General features: G+C 43.6%; 1 protein-coding gene across 3 annotated transcripts in view; it reads left to right on the top strand.

Annotated features, from left to right (window-relative positions):
* The window catches only part of Ptprg (protein tyrosine phosphatase receptor type G), a 674,545-nt gene that overhangs the window by 154,130 nt on the left and 502,686 nt on the right, over positions 1-17,729 (top strand). For all 3 annotated transcript variants that reach the window (XM_048420806.3, XM_048420808.3, XM_085687941.2), the window contains exon 2: positions 16,166-16,270. In XM_048420806.3, the coding sequence (XP_048276763.1) occupies positions 16,166-16,270 (105 nt within the window). The remainder of the gene's footprint in view (positions 1-16,165; positions 16,271-17,729) is intronic.

Below are 17,729 nucleotides of genomic sequence, written 5' to 3'. Positions count from 1 at the left end.
ATCTATCTATCATCTATCTACTTATTTTAAAGACGAGATCTCACTGTGTAGCCTTGAATATCCTGAACCTGCCTTTGTAGGCTGGCCTCAAAGCTGACAGAAATCCACCTGCTTTTGTCTACCATGTGCTGGGATTACAGACATGCACTAGCATACCTGGAGATGTCGCAGTTCTTGAGCATGAGCTTTGTAGATGACGTGTGACTTGCAGTGTCCAAAGGTTGGCTATGCCCGTTGAGAGCAATACATTCCGTATGTGACGTCTTTGAACTTTCTTTCTACTTGTTCCATTATCTAATAGAAATACAGGGAGGCACGAGTAGGAACTTGGTGGCAGAGGAAGTGCTTTGCTTACATGAAGGCCTGAGTTTGATCCTCCAAACCCTCCATCCTTTCCCCGTGCCCAGAGTACCAATGTCTTTGTGCCCAGTTGTACTTGTGGAGGTCAGAGTGCCATCAAGTATCTCCGATTGCTTTCCATATTCTGTATCGAGGCAGGGTCTCTAACTGAACCTAGAGCTCACCAGTTTAGCTAGCCAGCCTGTCTTGGTTATCCCCTCTCTATGCCCCGGAGTCTTGGGATTAATCATGGGTGCACCATCATGCTAGCCGAACACTTACGTGGATGCTGGGGTTCTCAACTAAAGTCCTCATACATGCACAAGTACTTTTCCTTCTCTCCGTCCCTCAAGATACCGTTTCAGACGTTCAATAAAGGCACAAATTTGATAGACAGACATTCTGCCACCTTTTCCTTACTTGGTAACTGAAGTATAGCTGACCACCTTGAAGCCTCTGTGGCCAGCCATTGCAGTAGGGGACAGTGTGATTCTAAAGGCTTCTCATCCCCATTTCTCAGTGGAAATGTGAACATATGCCCGCATGGAACGTTCTCTTCTTCTGTTTTAGGGAAACTGGATTGTTTTCTCAGCAGTTCGTTGGCGTTAGCATAATGCCTCCCTGTGTAGGCTGTAGTGTTAGAATACTCTCTGCAAGCCTTGTAATGATTTTCAGGAATTATCGCTTTTATTATAGTGTATTTGGTATAGCCAGAAAGTGTTTTCTATTCAGTGTGAAATCTCTGAAAAGGACAGTCAAAACCACATGTGTTTTCTAGTGGGACATGGGGTGGAGCATCTTATTGCTCCATGGAGTGCTTGGGACTGGTTGGGTGAATTGTCCAGTTGGCGTTTTGTTTGGGTTTCTGTGCATGGTTTTTAAAAGGTTTTAGCTGCTCACTCTCTAGACTTCTGGAGAGAACGGGGAATTCTAATTGTCCGGCCGAGCAGCCTCTATCTGGGACTTGCCACGTACCGTGTCCTTTGGGTGGGCGACTTGAGCATTCTGTATTTTGGTGGCTTCTTTTGCTACCTGAGAAGGATGGAAGAGTTTACCCTTAAAGTTCTGGTGAGTCTGACATAAGATCTGTGTGGGCTCCTGGTTCACCCAGGTTTCTTCAGCTACTTAGGGAGCATAAAGGAGTGTAGAGTTTACAAAGTTTTTTTTTTTTTTTTTGAAGCACCCAGAATCTTCGGTCTTATTTTTTCCTCTAGATTTTGATTCCATGGTGTTACATATCAAAGAAAGTGTTAACCAGATTCTACCAGTGCAGGAAGACTTTGAAGAAGTCATTTATTTCTGGGACAAAGAAATGAAAATCTAAAAAAGTTTTCCAGATATGAATTAAAATTTTTTGTGGCTGAGTCTCTAGTCCTATTTTATCCTGGATAGAACATTTCTTTGCTTTGGATAAATTTCGTTATTCATTTTCAAAATTTAATCTTGAGACAGGTATTTTGCTATGTAGCCCAGACTCGCCTTTGCTCATGGTCCTTCTGTCTCAGTTCCAAAGTGCTCTGTTTATATGCATGCGCCACAAAGCACAGCTAAAAAATTATTAGACAGTTGATGTGTGTATGATGCCAAGAATCGAACTGAAAATCTCATACATTGTTGCAAGTGAGGTTCTACAGCTAAACAAAACTCTGCTCTTTGAATAATAGCACTCTGGTTCAGTCACTTTAAGAATTCTTTTACTTATTTTGAAGTGTGATCTGGATTATGTATGTGCATCACACGTGTATAGGAAGTGGAGGAAGCAGGATTGCTGTTAGCTACTATGTAGGTGCTGAGAGCTCAAGCCAGGTCCTTGGCAAGAGCAGATCTCATTTTTCAGTAGCATTCCATCAGTGAATGTCATTCAGTGTCGTTGCAACCCCCTCCCCCTGTAATGCATAAACTTCACACACCAGACACCATTGCTGCAACAGCTAATAGCTGTACTTTCTTTTTTTTAAACCCCTCCTGTAGTTTTGGATTCTATTTTTTTTTTAAACTGTCACAGAACAGATTGAACTGAACATGACTGGACTGGCTGAAAAGGGATTAGGAGGCTTCTTTCCCCTCCTCTTCGTTTGCAAAACTATCTCCACGGGGTCTGCATCTCCTGAGCAGGTCTTTGGGGGAACTGGGGATGTGGTGTGTGATGGCGAGCTTCTGCAGTCCTTTATTTGCACCATGGAAAGCAATGTGTGTTTCCAGATCAGTCTCTCTGACTGGCTTCTTAACACCAGTTTGTGACAGTTGTAGCATGTCCTATGTGCTACATCTTATTCCTCTGTGCAGAATTCAAAGGCACAATCTGTTTTATTCGATTTTGCCCAATAGTGAAGCCCCCCAAAATAAAGTTTGCTTCTGACATGAGTCTTTTTATTTTTAGAAAGAAGGCAGCTTATTTCCACTACAACCTCCAGGTTGATTGACTAGGTTGCACCGTTATAACACTGTTTAAATTTCAAGTGGACACCTTTACTAGAAATTGGTTTTTCTTAGATTTTTTTAATACAAATATTATGGGGGGTACTGAACTGAAACTTTGAATTTTGGGCTTAAGCTTTGCAAATCATAACCTGCTTTTCCCTTCAACTCTGGATGGGTCTTGCAGTATGATTGATCTGAGCTTGGGGTTTTACAGAAAGTAGAGACTGAAGAGACGAAATGGGAGATAAGCTCTGCCCTCTCCCCCCAGCCATTTCTTCATTGGAAAATGACATTTGCTTTAATACTCCCTCCCAACCACATACACACACATACACACACACACACACACACACACAGAGAGAGAGAGAGAGAGAGAGAGAGAGAGAGAGAGAGAGAATTTTCTCCTCGTTTTAATTATTCAAGCAATTGCTATTAGAGCTATTTAAACAGACTGAATGATAAGTACTTTAGCCATCCTGATGTGATCTGGCAAAAAAATTTTTTATAATGGTTACAGTTTTTTTTTAATTAAATCATTTTATTTAAGATTCTAATAGCTCTTTTAAATTATTTTCCTTGAGAGTTGTATTGTGTTATTTCAAGTTAATAACTCCCTTTCAAGCAAAGCAGAATGCAAGGCATTTCTCGGGCGATTTCTTGCTGTGTTCGAAAAGAACAAAGCTAGCCTCCTTCTTGCTGGAGTAGAAGCCAACTTAACACCTCAGAAACATGGAGATCAGGCAGATAAACTTATAACCTTGGGCCTCTGGAACTAGCAACATCAGTGTGGTTGCCTGGCAATGCTAACCAGTTCCTTGTGTTTTCATTTTCCCTTTAAATGCCATTGACAGATTTACATGTGTTGAACAAAAAGATGCCAGTAAAAGGCCTGTTTATTCGACTTTTGGGAGGGAGAAATGGTCCTGTAGACCAAGAGAGTCTATTGTAGTTGACCATTTATTCATTTCCGAGCAGGTCTTATTGTCCCTGGTTTTTAATTTTTTATTTTTTTAATGTACATTGATGTTTTGCCATGGAACTGGAATTACAGACAGTTGTGAGCTGCCATGTGGGTTCTGGGAATTGAACCTGGGTCCCCTGGAAGAACAGTCAGTGCTCTTAACCACTGAGGCATCCCTTCAGCCCTGTCTTTGGATTCTTATTATGTGACTTATACACAACCTTGAACCACTGCTAAAGATAAAATCTTCATTATCCTCTTTATGATGAATAGTCTTGATTTCATGTATTAGTTAGTTTTCATCTAAATGACTCTCTTTCCATGTACTTACATCTTGTTGTGGAAGAATGGGCCACCATTCCAAGACTAATTAAGGGTGGCAGAATTGAGGCCAAGGCCATGCCCTTAGGCATGTTTAAATAGTGACAAAATGGTTTTTAAAACTCTACCCAGAGCCTGGAGAGATGGCTCAGCCAGCAGTTAGGAGCACTTCTTGTTCCTCCAGAGGACCTAGGTTCAATTTCCAGCACCCATGTAACAGCTCACAGCCACCTTTAGTTCCAGGGGTCCAATGCCCCCTCCTGGGCTCTGATGCCACCTCCATGCTGGTGGTGCACATACAGACACTCAGGCACACACATCAAGCATAAAATAGATCTTTGGAAACAAGCAACCCTGTCTGTCGTTCCTATAAAGCCTATAGCAGTGTGCTTTGAACCTCTGGGCTTCAGGGTCATGCAGGTCGCCCCTCTTCTTGTATGAGGGTATAGGCTTTTTTAAAAACCATACTTACTGATCTTTTATATGTGTGTACAATATATTTCAATCATATTCGTGCGTATTCTCTCCTTCAGCTCTTCCCAGAAACCCCGTCCCCAACATCACCTCCTCTTTTAAAAAGAAAGCGGAAGTCCAACCACTGAGTCCAAATAGTGCATTGGGTCTTTTCCTGAACCACGGTTCACCTCTCAAGGATCACATTTCTCAAGAAAACTGGCTCTTCCTTCCCTTGCAGTCACCAGCTGTCAGGAGCTGGGCAGTTGGGTGGGGGAGACCCTGCACCATTCTACAGTCCATGCTGAAATGTTGACTGGCTTCATCTTAAGCAGGCTGCCATATCTACTATGAGTTCATGAGTGTAGAGGTCTGGTCATGTTAGGACACTGTTTCCCCATCACCCCATGGGCCCTGGAATATTTGTCTCCTTTTCCTTTTGTTCTTTGAGCTTTGAGTCACTCTGTACTCCACAACTGTCAGTCTCTTTATTCCAAGAAGCCTCTCTGTTGAGGTCCAAGGACTTGACTAATCAGTGGATGTAGCTGTGTTGAAAAAGCAATTTGATACAAGAGGGTATAGCTTTATGTAGCAGATATCACTTAGAAAAATGTAGTGGTGTTACTATTGCCTCTTTCCACTTTTGATTGGAAATTGTGTGTGTGCATACGTGCGTGCATGTGTATGCGCACACATGTGCATGACTATGTCATGGTGTGTCGAGGAGCCAGAGGATGACTTGGAGTTCGTGTCTTCCTTTCTCCATGTGGGTCCAGGGTTTAGAAGTCAGGTGATCGGGGCTGGAGACCCCTTCACCCACCGAACCTTCTGTCTCCATTTCTGTTTCTTTCTCTTTCACTTTTCTGTGTAGTTGTTTCTACTTTGGTGCCTACAACTTTTAAAATGTTGGGATGCATAATGAGCTTATTCTTCTTTGTTTTGTTGTAGTAAATATCTGACTCAGGACCTGCTGCACGCTATGCAAACACTCAGTCAGCAAAACCCTAGGCCCTTAGCAGTTTTTTTTTTTCCTATCTCCATTCAGGTGAAAAGGGTAACGGTGACTTGCAATGCTAGAAAAGAGCAGCTAAGTAAAGTTAAAAACCAGCCGGGACTGTTTCTGTTCAAGGGAGTGCGTATCTCCAGTATTTGCTTCTGGAGAACTCCACAGCCCTCAGCTGCGGTGCACACTTAGTATTGTGATCCGTCTAGAGGCTAGGTGTGAGTTCTGCTTGTGCTCAAGCCCACCTGCCTCTGCTGTATTTGCTACACAGCCGAGTCATTGTTACAGTTTCCATCCGTAAAAGCACCTTAGAGTTAGATCATCGCAGCGGCTGCCTGAGATTGCACTACAAGCCCGAGGTCTAAAGACCTGAGATTGTCTGACAGAGACTATCACCTGTAAGACCCACAAGTTGCCACTTGTGAGTTCGCCTACCCTTCCCAGTCTTCTTTAGGTCTTACATGAATCCTGTCTTCTTAACCTTTGTAGTAATCGTCATTGTGGTCGCCATCGTCATCCCCCACTGCCCAGCTCCCTAGGCTTAGACAGACTGGACTCTTGTGTGTCTACATAGCCTTATGTGCATGTGTGCAGGACTGGACTTGTGTGCCACATGTATAGAAGCCAGTGGAAGGGGTGGGGTATCTCGCTCTGTTTTTTTCCACCATTTTTTTTTTTTTATTTCCAGCCCACCAGTTCCAGGAATCCTCTTGCCTCCTCCCCATCCTTTGTGCTGGGGTTATTGGCATGCATGCTCATACTCACCATTTTATGTAGGTGCTGGGGTTTGAACTTAAGTCCTCGGGCTTGCATAGCAAGCACCTTTCCCAGTGAGCCAGTCTTCCTAGACTCTGCAGCCAGCCTCTTCGTGATCTTAATTTTCCATGTTTCTTTTTCTCTCTTTGTGCCTCCGTGACATCATCCAGCCTCAGGTTCCGCCACTCTTTCTGTGAATGCTCTAAATTAAAATACCCATTCTCCAGCTACCCTGAGAATATTCTTTGCTCTCTTTTCCATGGTAGTGTGTTGTGTCTCTTAACTTACTTTCCTGTGTTCCCAAGTCAAGTTCCAAGAGGACACAAGACTTTACACTGTCTCATAACAGGCACTGGAAGTCACAGGATTCTGATGATAACAGAATGTTATGAATTAGTTCTGCCTATGTTGTCTTTAGCAAAATGGTGTCATGGTTGCCGTCCACTCTGAACTGGATCCTCAAATCAGGCCGGCTTTGTGCGTATAATCTGTGGTTAGTGGTGGTTATCCTGGTGGCGATGTGTGTTATCTTGGGAATCTCTATTTTAGATTTCTTCCTGTTGGCGTAATTGAATTCCACAGAGTAGATGATATAGAAGGAATAAAGGTTTCCTTAGCTCTGTTTCTGGTGACTGAGAAGTATGAGAATTCGTTGTTGATGGCTGGTGATTGCAGATTTATGAAGGCAGATATAAATGACCCAGTTACCTCCTGACGATCCCAGCTCCTAACACCAGTACTATAGGAACTTGCGAGTTACGTTTCCAAACATGTGAAAATCGGGAGGCATTTTAACAGTAATAGCAGGCACTAGTCACCGTGTGCCAGAATTGTGAATTACTTGCTTACTGTTGGCATGTTTTGCTAGAGTTAGTGGATATGATGTCATTTTCAAATGGGTGCTAAGCCACGTGTCTGTTTTTTGATTTTACATCATAGGACTTTTGCTCTCTATGAAACCCATTTTCCTACCTCACTGATAATATGTACATATATAGCTAATCTGACTACATCAAAAGGCTACGTTATGGAGAATATTTCTGGTAAATAAAAATTATGTTAAGAAGTAAGAATTACGCATTTTAAGAGAATGGAATGAAGAGAATTTATTAGCCAATGTATCACTTTCTTTCTGTCTGTTTCCCCCCTAGAGACACATTGTAACCGTGCTGATTTGTATCTGGCATGGGTGACTGTCTTCTTATAGGCAGTAAGTAATGTTTGCACAGTTGTAATTGGCTCTTCTCCCCAGCATGATAGAGAAGTCACTCTCCATTTTCTGAGTTCTATCAGGAGCAGGCTTTTATCCTTGCTGCCAACAGGAGTAGGAAAAGTAGCCCAGACACTCAGTTCTTTTGAAATGGTTCCATTTTTAGTTTTTGAGGCTCTTGTAGTCTTGTAGATGTTTTTTTTTTTTTTCCTTCACTTTGAGCAAATGGCCTCACTGTTAACCCAGATACCTTATGGTGCCCCAAATGCAATTTTGTGAAAGATAGTGCAAGAACTGAGAAGGTAGTAGAGCTCTTGCCGAGGATATGTGAGGTCCTGGGTCCATCTCTAGCATTAGGCAGAGGAAAAAGAAAACAAGAATTATAATCTAGTGTCACCTCTAAAGGCTTGGAGATAGTGCCTGCTTTCAGGCTGTGTATCCTTGAACAAGTAACTTAGCTTTTTCTAAGTTACTTTTTTTCTAGACCATAGGGTTTCCACTGCATCACTTCCATGAGCCACTGTACTCATCTGTCTCCCTCCCTCCCTTCCTCCCTCCTTCCCTCCCTCCCTCCCTCCTATATAGTGTTCTGTATGCATGTATGCCTGCAGGCCAGAAGAGGGCACCAGATCTCACACTAGATGATTACCAGTTACCACATGGTTGCTGGGAATTGAACTCAGGACCTCTGGAAGAAAGAGCCAGTGCTCTTAACCACTGAGCCGTCTCCCCAGACCCTGTACTAATAATTTTTTAATAGTGCCTGCTTTGTATCAGTAGGGTATTTAGTAAGTAGCTTCTGATGGTCTGGGCTGTGATTGCAAATTCAAATGGCCATGGGAACACTATGTCAGAATAAAAACTGGTCAGGGGAGATGGAGGTGCAATGAGCTCCTATCTCAAAGCGCTTCTCCAAACAGGGGCCTACTCGGCATACATCATGTTGTTGTTGGGAATAAACTGTTACATTTAGAGAAGCACGCCTATCAGACTTCTTTCCTGAGTTTTCCCACCTTGGATGGACAGATGGCCACACACGCGCACCTCCCCCCCCCCACACACACATACACACAGACACACACACTTGGTGAAGTAAAACATCTAGGTGGGCAGCTGCTCAGCTTGGTGGCTACCACTGAATAAACTCTTGGTTGTATTTGCTATCTTGTGGATCACTAAAATTTTGTAAAGACACGCAAGATGATAAAAATCCTTGTACCTCACTGTCAGGTTGAATGTGACCACGATGCTACCTTGACAAGCCTTCATTTTCTTATTTTACAAACCTTGCAAGACTCAATTCTTTGGGAGCCAAAGGGTATTTATTATTCTAAAACAGGCCCAAAGTGCTGTTCACTTCACCTCTGACCGGCGCCATGAAGTCTTTGAAGCCAGGAACCGAGTCTTTCTTTTTCAGGATTGTGTGTCTGTGGCAGGGAACTGTCTCTTTCGGATTTTCTTTGCAAGGGGTTATTAAGCTGTGGGAAGAGTCAGCTTTTGAAGTGTGCCATGTGTGCCTCAGACCTTTTCGGAAGTGTTTTTAGTTTCTGAACTTCTCAAACTATGGTGGAGTTAATTATAGCAGAGGGGGTGGCTCTAATTTTTCTAGTCTTGATTTAAACGACAACAGATCCTGCCTTTTGGAATCACGCTATGTTATAGTTGTTCAGACTTTTGCGCCTCTATTTTATTCCAGTTTCCTGAGGCTGTTTTGTGTCTTCATTGCCCAGTAGGACCTACCACTACCGTGTGATCCTTTGTTCCCTAGAATTACTTCTGAGTTCTGATGGTTTATTTTACTTCAAAAGAAACCATGGCCCTATGCTAGGTCTCTTTATCATGTTAGATAATGAAAAACAATTCTTTGTAGTTAGGACAATAGGTGCATTTGAATATGGTGAAATAGACAATCTGCTGTAATAAGATCCATTGTATTTGTGGTTAGTTCAGTATCACACAACTCTACGGCAGGCTGAGGTACTGTGGCTGCTCAGAGAGAGGCACACTTCTTGATTCTGCTTTTTGGGACACTCACAAAGTACATCTCACCACAATTAATTGAAATGTAGCACAAAGGAAATCTGAGCCTCGTCAGAATATTTAATTACCTTTAACTATAATTTGATACATTTGCTCATTGTAGACACAAAGAAGATAAAGATATATTCATTTCAGACTATTGTGTGGAGTGTAATGTTCTTAAATGTTCTTTAAAATCTAGGGAAAATTGTGCCCGGTTTCATCCTCCTTGAGGGATCCTTAATTTGTTTGTTGTATGAGGAGTTATAATAGACATAAACAGCCTGCTTAACTATTTGTTGGCCACTGTAAAAATATGCATTCTTCACACAGAAAGGAAAGGGTCCATTGCTTGATTTTACGTGGGCTTTTTCCATGGGAGCTAGGGGGAGGAGCTAGGCTGCCTTCTTGTCCCTCATGTGTCATTTTCATTGTACCGCACTCAATTTTTCTTCTAATTTGTTTGTTGTTGTTGTTTCTAGGCTGGCCTTGAATTCACAGAGATCTGCCTGCCTCTGTCTCCCAAGTGCTGGGATTAAAGATGTGCCCCACCATTGCCTGGAGGATGTTTTCAATTTTTAATAAAAATATCTTCTCCCAGACCACCCACACCTTTTGGAATGTCCTAGAATTAGGTAGGCACCTAGGTAGGGAAAAATACTTTCATCGACGGGGTACTAGGTCAATCAGCATGTTTCAGAAGGTGTTTGGAATGTTCTTATGGTAAACCAAATTAGTTTCTACTGCTGTGTAACCTTATGTGATTATTAATGATATTAGTTAATTTTTCATTGTTGTGACAGATTTCTGAGACAAAATTTGAAAGGAAGAAAGATTAATGTTCATTTCTGGTTTCAGAGGTTATATGTCCGTGGGCAGCTGACTCTCCTCTTCCTGGACTGGGAGGAGAAAAACTTCATATTGGAAGGGCAAAGCCACTCACTTCGTGGCATCCAGGAAGCAGGGAGAGAGACCAGAAGTCGGAGACACAAAATTCCTATCAAAAGCATGCCTAATATTTTCAGTCAGGCCCTACTTCCTGCTAGTCCTTTTAGCTATAAAGCCAAGCATGGTTCCATCTATTGATGGAGTGGGTGTCTCCATGGTCCAGTCACCTCTTTAAGATCGGATATCGGGGTTAAGGAATAAGCCTCCAACACACAGACGTCTTGTATTTGTGTGTGCGCACACACAAACGAGAGAGAGAGAGAGAGAGAGAGAGAGAGAGAGAGAGAGAGAGAGAGAAGTGGGGGGCGACTTGATTTCACGTCAGAATATTTCAGATCATGAGTTAGCAGATGAAGTGGGCATTATTGGTTCAAGCTGGGAGTATAACCGATCCTGGAGAACTAAGCAGCATCTCCTCTGAAATCCTTTCTTCCTTGGTGGGCATCTCAGACCTCCATTTTTCATTTACAAATGAATATGCAAATGATTATTTTCATATTCAAACTGCTCTTGTGGCCAGAAAAGACTTCAGGTGCTTTGTACTTTTAGCCATGCCTTTCCAGGTTGTGAAGAAAAGCAGCTGTGTATGATAACTTGACTCTCTCTCTCTCTCTCCCCCCCCCTTCCTTCTCTTTCTTTCTTCCCTTCCTTCCTCCCTCCCTCCCTTCTTCCTGTTTTTAAGGCAGGATCTCACTGTGTAACACTGGCCGGCCTGCCTGGCTCTGCCTCCCCATTACTGGGATTAAAGGAATCCATCTTGATTCCTACCTCGCATCATTTTGGAGACACTTGCTTCTCTCTAATAGTGAAACTGAAGAAGACATTTGGGGCTGGAGAGATGGTGGTTAGGACCGCTCCCGGCTCTTGCAGAGGACACAAATGTGGTTCCCAGTGTCCAAGACGGGTGATTGACCACTGCTTATCATAACTGGTTCTAGGGGTTTGTGGTACTCCTTTCTGGCCTTTGCAGGCACCTACATACACTCATGGCACCCGCTCCCCTACAAAAATAATTACAAGTTAAAAATAATAAGTTATTTGTGTCAAAATATTACTTAATGAGTGCACAAAAATGTTCATACGCAAACACACACAGGGGAGTTACTGAAATTTAAAGTTCCTTCTCCTAAGACCAAGTTTCTGTGAAGCTCTGGGTAACAGAACCCTCCTAAAGATGCAGTTAGGAGATGGGTAATGCATCTGCTTTTAGAGTCCCATAATACAAACATTTATTCTCGTAAACTGTGTCCAGTAGCTCTGGGAAATTAAATCATGCACACAGGAAACTGTTGCGTTGATGTCTTCAGCAACAGGTAACTCATAGGATATTTTTATAGGAAGAGATTGGGCCTTTGGGTCTGAAACATTTATATCTTCTTCACTTTAGGCTGGAAATGAGGTAGGCTCCGTAGAAGTTCTGAGAGGAGAGAGCGTGTCTGGAAACTCCTGCCACTCATTTGGCGCTCTGCCTAGCAACCAAGTGACTTAAGATTCCTCCTGCTGAGTGAGAGGGAAGCATCATTGGCTAGTTAATATTGTTGGGTTTTAACGCTCCGCTTTCATCTTGTCAGGACTGGTAGACTGCGATGAGGGGAGTAGCTGGATTTGTCCTTCCTAATCATTCGATGATTAGCTACTCAAGACTCTTGAACACAGCTTGAGTTTGAAATTCCCTCTGCCCAGGTTTGCTAGCCCGTTGAGGATATGAATGTGCTTCTTAAAATGACATTAGAGTCAACCTCTTTCAAAAACATAATGTATCGGTGTACACATAATGTATCGGGCTTTTCTGTGTTGTATACAATGGCTCCAACAATTTGGAACTTTATATATAACACAACAAAAGGCCCTTCTATGCTTCCAGCTGACAAATGACTTCATACCCCTAAACCATGGGGGGCTCGGTTGTAGAACTTGCTAGAGTTTATGTTTGTGTAACACCATCTCCTCCTTCTTGTTATTCAAGTAATAGCCATAGGCAGATTTATGCGTATTGTCTGTTCCGAAGGGTGAAACCACACATTTTCATATAAGCACGCTCCATTTTTAATTGTGTAATTAAGTTGCTGACATAAGCAAGGATGCAATTTCACATTAAGGTAAGGATCCGTAAAGGCATGCATTTGCATAATTTAATTTTCTGCACAGAAGATATTGAAAATCAATAGCATGATTCATAGCCATACCATAGCATCCCATGCTGCGGCCGCTCGACTGCTGGAGCTGAGGAGAGGACAGAGTATTAGAATTGATTGAATTTGGCGTTGCTGACTCTAGCTTTCCTTGGGAGCCAGAGACTGTTACCGTGTGCAAGCCTCTGTTCCTTTAATCAAATAGGAAGTTGCTTTATATACAGTATATATATCTTGACTGCTATTCAAATAGTTTTAAAAATACATTTAAAAACCATCTCGTCTTTGATTGGAAGATTTGCGGTGAGGGCTTTAGATTGTCTTCCTTAGTTTATACAGGTGTCGTCAATACACAGTTCTGTCCTTATCTGGAGGTGGGATAAGGAATCACACATGGCTGCCACAGTGGAAAGGAATAGTAAATATAGTTACTTTTAATGAGCTGGTCGTCTGTTGAAAAGAACGTGACGTCCAATGATGGAGTCTTTGCTTCCCTGGTCATTTCAAATCACCTCTCCAAAGGCCTTCCTCTGGGATTCTCAGGTCCTTCCCATCCTTCTTTGCATTTTCAGTGTTTGCTTTCTGGTAGGTGAGCAGTGGTCCTAAAAGTGGGTCAGTGGAGGCAGAAGGTGACTTTTGGCTGTACACACACACACACACACACACACACACACACACGCACGCGCGCGCGCGCACAGGTGACAGAAGACAAGAGTTTTACATTCTAATCTGTTCACTGTAACTCTCCATCTCTCCTCTCTAGCTTCCCGTTGGTGCTGGCCAGGGCTTAATGCTGTCAAAAGAATTGGTCTGTGCAGTCTGCCTCCTCCCTTAGCTCCAAGTTTTGTTATTATTGCAACTTTTGCTGATCCCATACTTGGTCCTTAGCCCGCCCTACCCGTTGTTAGGTGTTGTCCCAACATCTTCATGGACACATTATGCCTAGCACTTCCATAAGCAAGGAAGACTGGCTGATACCCTTGTACCTGATTTCATCATGGGGATTTTCAGGATGCTGGTGTTTGGGGACTCGGTGGCTTAAGTCAGAAGAGGGCAAGCCATGTGCTGGGAGGAGAAAGATGGCTGGATTGCTGTGGGTAAAGGGAATGGGCTGTGATTGCTACAGAAACAATGGCTATGGAGCAAATTCTTATTGAGAGGGTGCTGAGGGAAAACATCTCTCAAACAGTTCAATTTAAATTGAGTCGAGTACACTGGAGCAGAAGAAAATGAAAAATGGTCTGCGAACCTAATAAACACCCAGAACAAGTTCTGAGAAACCATCCCCCTGCGAGCTCAGCCATCAGTTATAGAGAAAGGGGGGGGGGGAACGTGGAAGTCACTTGAATGTGGGCCTGAGGATGAAGCTAAGGAGGTAGAGCTCTTGTCTAGCACACGCAGAGTTTAGTCTCCATTACCCAGTGAGTTGGGTGTGTTGAAGTACACGCTTGTTATCCTTAGACTGGGGGCATGGCATCAAGGGCGCTGATAGTTCAAGGCCGTCTCGAGCTACATGTGACCTTGTTTTTCAACAAGCACAAACCAAAAATCAACTTCATGGGCTACAGCTGTGGCAGTCCACCAACCTGTTGGTCACACCTTCATGCATTCTAGACAGTTAGCTTCCTGCAGGTTCTTCTGCGTCCAGCAAGAGGTCAGTTAGGAAAAGTAAATTCCCGAATCATTTGTTCTGTTGGGCTTGGGGCTGAGCTAGGTGCTCTGCTCCCAGTAAGTCCTGTTGTCTCCTGAAGGGGCCCTTATTTCACACGCAAGTAAACTTAGGTCATACCAAAGACCCCCTATAGTCTTGGCTTTTATCCGTCACATTGTCAAGATGCTACTGTACCCCTTGTCCTGATACAAACAGAAAGGCACTAGGTGAAGCACAGTAAGCAGGCAACACATTAAAATCTTGACACATGCCCCAAAATATGAACTGTCCAGTGTGAGAGAGTCATGAGAGAGCCGGGGAGCAGATGCTGTGGTTTCGATCTTAGGTGAGAGCTTGCAACTCATGCACGCTCTGCGCGGCTCACCTGCAGAGCTGATGGCTGAGATGGCGAGTGGCCAGATATTCATGGCATATTGGGAGCATCTGTGGTCCAGCCCTGGCTGTGGGTCTGAAACTAGTTCTCACAGTTGCAGAGTTTGTTATTGGCAGCTTCCTTCTCATCCAAGCTAACACCCTCGTGCCCCCATCGCCGACCAATCACAGTAGAAAATGTACCGTCATATGGCGTTCCTGTCTGCATCCCAGAGCCAATGGATGTGTCTCCTGACCATTTTCTTTGCTTCCTGAAAGTAGACTTGATTTTGTTTGGGTGCCTTTGAGTATTAATATAGGCGGGTGGTGTGTATTGTTTGGGAATCGGGGCACCTGTGATGTTTATCCTTGTACACATCTGTGCATTTAGGCGTAGGCTCATCACTGGAGGCAATTTGCATTCGATGGAGAGGATGCAGGTGGGGTGGGGGTTGGGGGAGGGCTTTGAAGGCTCTAGTGCACACATGGGAACTCTCCGTGGCAGTAAAGAATCCTTTTGATTTTCTTGGGTGGATTGGACTTCTTTGAGGTTTCAACAGTGTGTCACTGTTACGCCATAGTATGAGTATTGGCAGTGGAAGGTTGTGTGCTCTGCTGTCCTCTGTACTATGGCATAACACCTGTGGGCCTAAGGGTGTGGACCTGGAGGAGTCTCCAGTGCATGTCTGTGCTTTGCGGGGCAGAGGCCCTGGTTTCAGTGCTTCTGTTTGGCTCTCAGATCTGCTATGTGCTTTGTGGTGCTGAAGCCTAGTGAGTGTCTCTGCACTTGGACCCTCCCCCCAACCCCCCAACCCCCATATACCTGTAACAAACACAGTGAAGAGCACTTGTGCCCTGGAGACTTTTATACCCAAAACACACTTTTATTCAGATACTTAGAAACCAAAGCACACATTTCGGGTCAAATTTCATTGGACCTTAGGCAAGTGCAAGTCATCTTTTTGCTTGAAGCTTTTTTCTTCCACTGGAACCCTTGTGTGCATGTTTACTGCACTGGGTAAATACTGTGCCTAGTGAAGGTTCGGCTGGGGTTTATCCCTGTAATCCCAGCTGAGAGGGTGGAGTAGGAGGTTGGATGGGCATTTGAGGCTAGCCTGATCTACAAGGTTACTTGCAGGTCAGCCTGGGCTACAGGGTGACACTGTCTCAAAATGAACAACCAAACCAACTGCAAACTAAATTCAAACACAAAATCACATAGATGTGATTAATTGTTATATTAATAATTAATATTAATAATTATCATATATGATAATATTGATTATATTAAGCATTAATATGATAATGTCTTGCTTTGGGCTTTTCTCTAGTTTCTTTTGAGACAGGCTCTTACTTTGTAGCCCTGCCAGCCTAGGATAGGAGGCAATCTTCCTGCCCCAGCCAACTGTTGCGAGGACAGGCACAGGCACTGTGCAACAAGACAAAACTGGGGTTCTGTTCGGACAGCTTCTAAGACCTGTGCTTCTGTGACTACCTCTACTGCACGCAGCTGAGCATCTTCCCTGTGCCCCGCATCCACCTCAGCGTGATAACTGACTGTGTTCTCCCTCTCTTCCAGCATTGACTGAAGGCTATGTGGGAGCTTTGCAGGAGAGCAGACAGGGCAGCTCCGTGCAGATCCGCAGGCGGAAGGCGTCCGGAGACCCGTACTGGGCATACTCGGGTGAGTCCTCCTAAGTTGGTCAGTGTCCTGGAAGACAGGAGCATCAGGATTTCGTCTGATCCTTCTTTGGTCAGGCAGGTTTGGCTTTGTTAAACCTGATCCTTCTTTGGTCAGGCAGGTTTGGCTTTGTTAAAACTTGAAACGTTGAATCCCGCTCTTTTTATGTTTTCCCACTGCGCCCCGTCCTCAAAGTGTTGGTCCCTGAAATTACCTTGTTAAGAAGTCACTGTACCAGACATGTAACTCTTTGAGAGACAGAGTGTTGCCTTGAGGGTGTTGTGGTGCCCTTAATGTCCACCGAACATGATACAGCATTCAGTAGCTCGTGGATTTTCTCCTAAGCCATCATCCAAGAACGCAGCTTTATTTCTAAGTCTTGTGGTTGAGCCTATTGCCTCTCCCTGCCGTGTACCGAGCCCAGTTTTACTTTGCACGTTTGAGACAGTAACATGGGTAGCATTGCTAACAGTTTTAGTGTATATTACATCAGAGCTAGTTTTCTTGCATGTAGAAACCTTTCTGGATTGTTCTCCTTTCACTTAACTAAAAAAAACAAAACAAAAAAACAAAACAAAAAAAAACGAGGAGCTAGGTGGTTTGTTATTTTTAAAAGAGATGAGGAAACTCACCAACTTGTTGAAATCAGATCATAACAAATTAAGGAGGAATACTTGAAAAAGACAGACCGCTTTGAAATTACTGGGGTACTGAATAATTCACGTTCCTTGTCGGAAAGAGCTTGGAGGTGCGGCGATTATTCTTCCTAATGAATGTGTGTATTATACCGTGTTGTTGCATATGAAGCTGCTGTGATTCTCTTCAGAACCAGGGCTTCCTCCTCAATCCCCAATTTCCACCTGCAAATCTTGTTAAATTTATGTCAGTGTAAAATGTATAGCCTGATCTTTAATTACCCCTTATCTGGTGGCGGTTTGCATTCTCTTGTCTGCTGATAAATCTCCTGCCCCTGCAGGGAGAATGGCCAGATCTGTTTTGTTTGGCTTGTCACAGACTGTGATGGTGAAGTCTTCCATCACACCTCCCTCTTTGTGATTAGAATTATCTAATTAGAGCCTTTTGTCACCATTTTCTGATAAATGAAGGAAATTGGGAGATGGTGGCCAAAATTACATACATACAGCCTCTTGCCAAGACATGCGAAGAAAATTTATCATTGTGTGCTCTGTGGCTGTGGTATCTGTCATGAAGAGGCGTAAAGTGGCCCATTATTTACAGTTCATCAATTTAGAATAATAATGCACTTAGGCAGGAAATTGGAAGTTACAGGACATCTGTGCAAATGGCGGTGAAGAAGCAGAACTTCTGCCATTATTCAGGAGAGGGGCCGTGCATGTGTGGCACATCTGGGGAATAGCGCCATTATTGATGGACGTCCTTGCCTGTGGTGGGCCCTGTCGCATCTTTAGGTGTTACAGTGTGTGTGTGTGTCTGGGTTTGA

Source organism: Myodes glareolus, chromosome 5 (genome assembly GCF_982192425.1).
Source record: "Myodes glareolus chromosome 5, mMyoGla1.1, whole genome shotgun sequence".
Lineage (NCBI taxonomy): Eukaryota > Metazoa > Chordata > Mammalia > Rodentia > Cricetidae > Myodes > Myodes glareolus.
The sequence above is the reverse complement of the archived record's forward strand: the minus strand, read 5'-3'. Positions and strand labels throughout refer to the sequence as shown.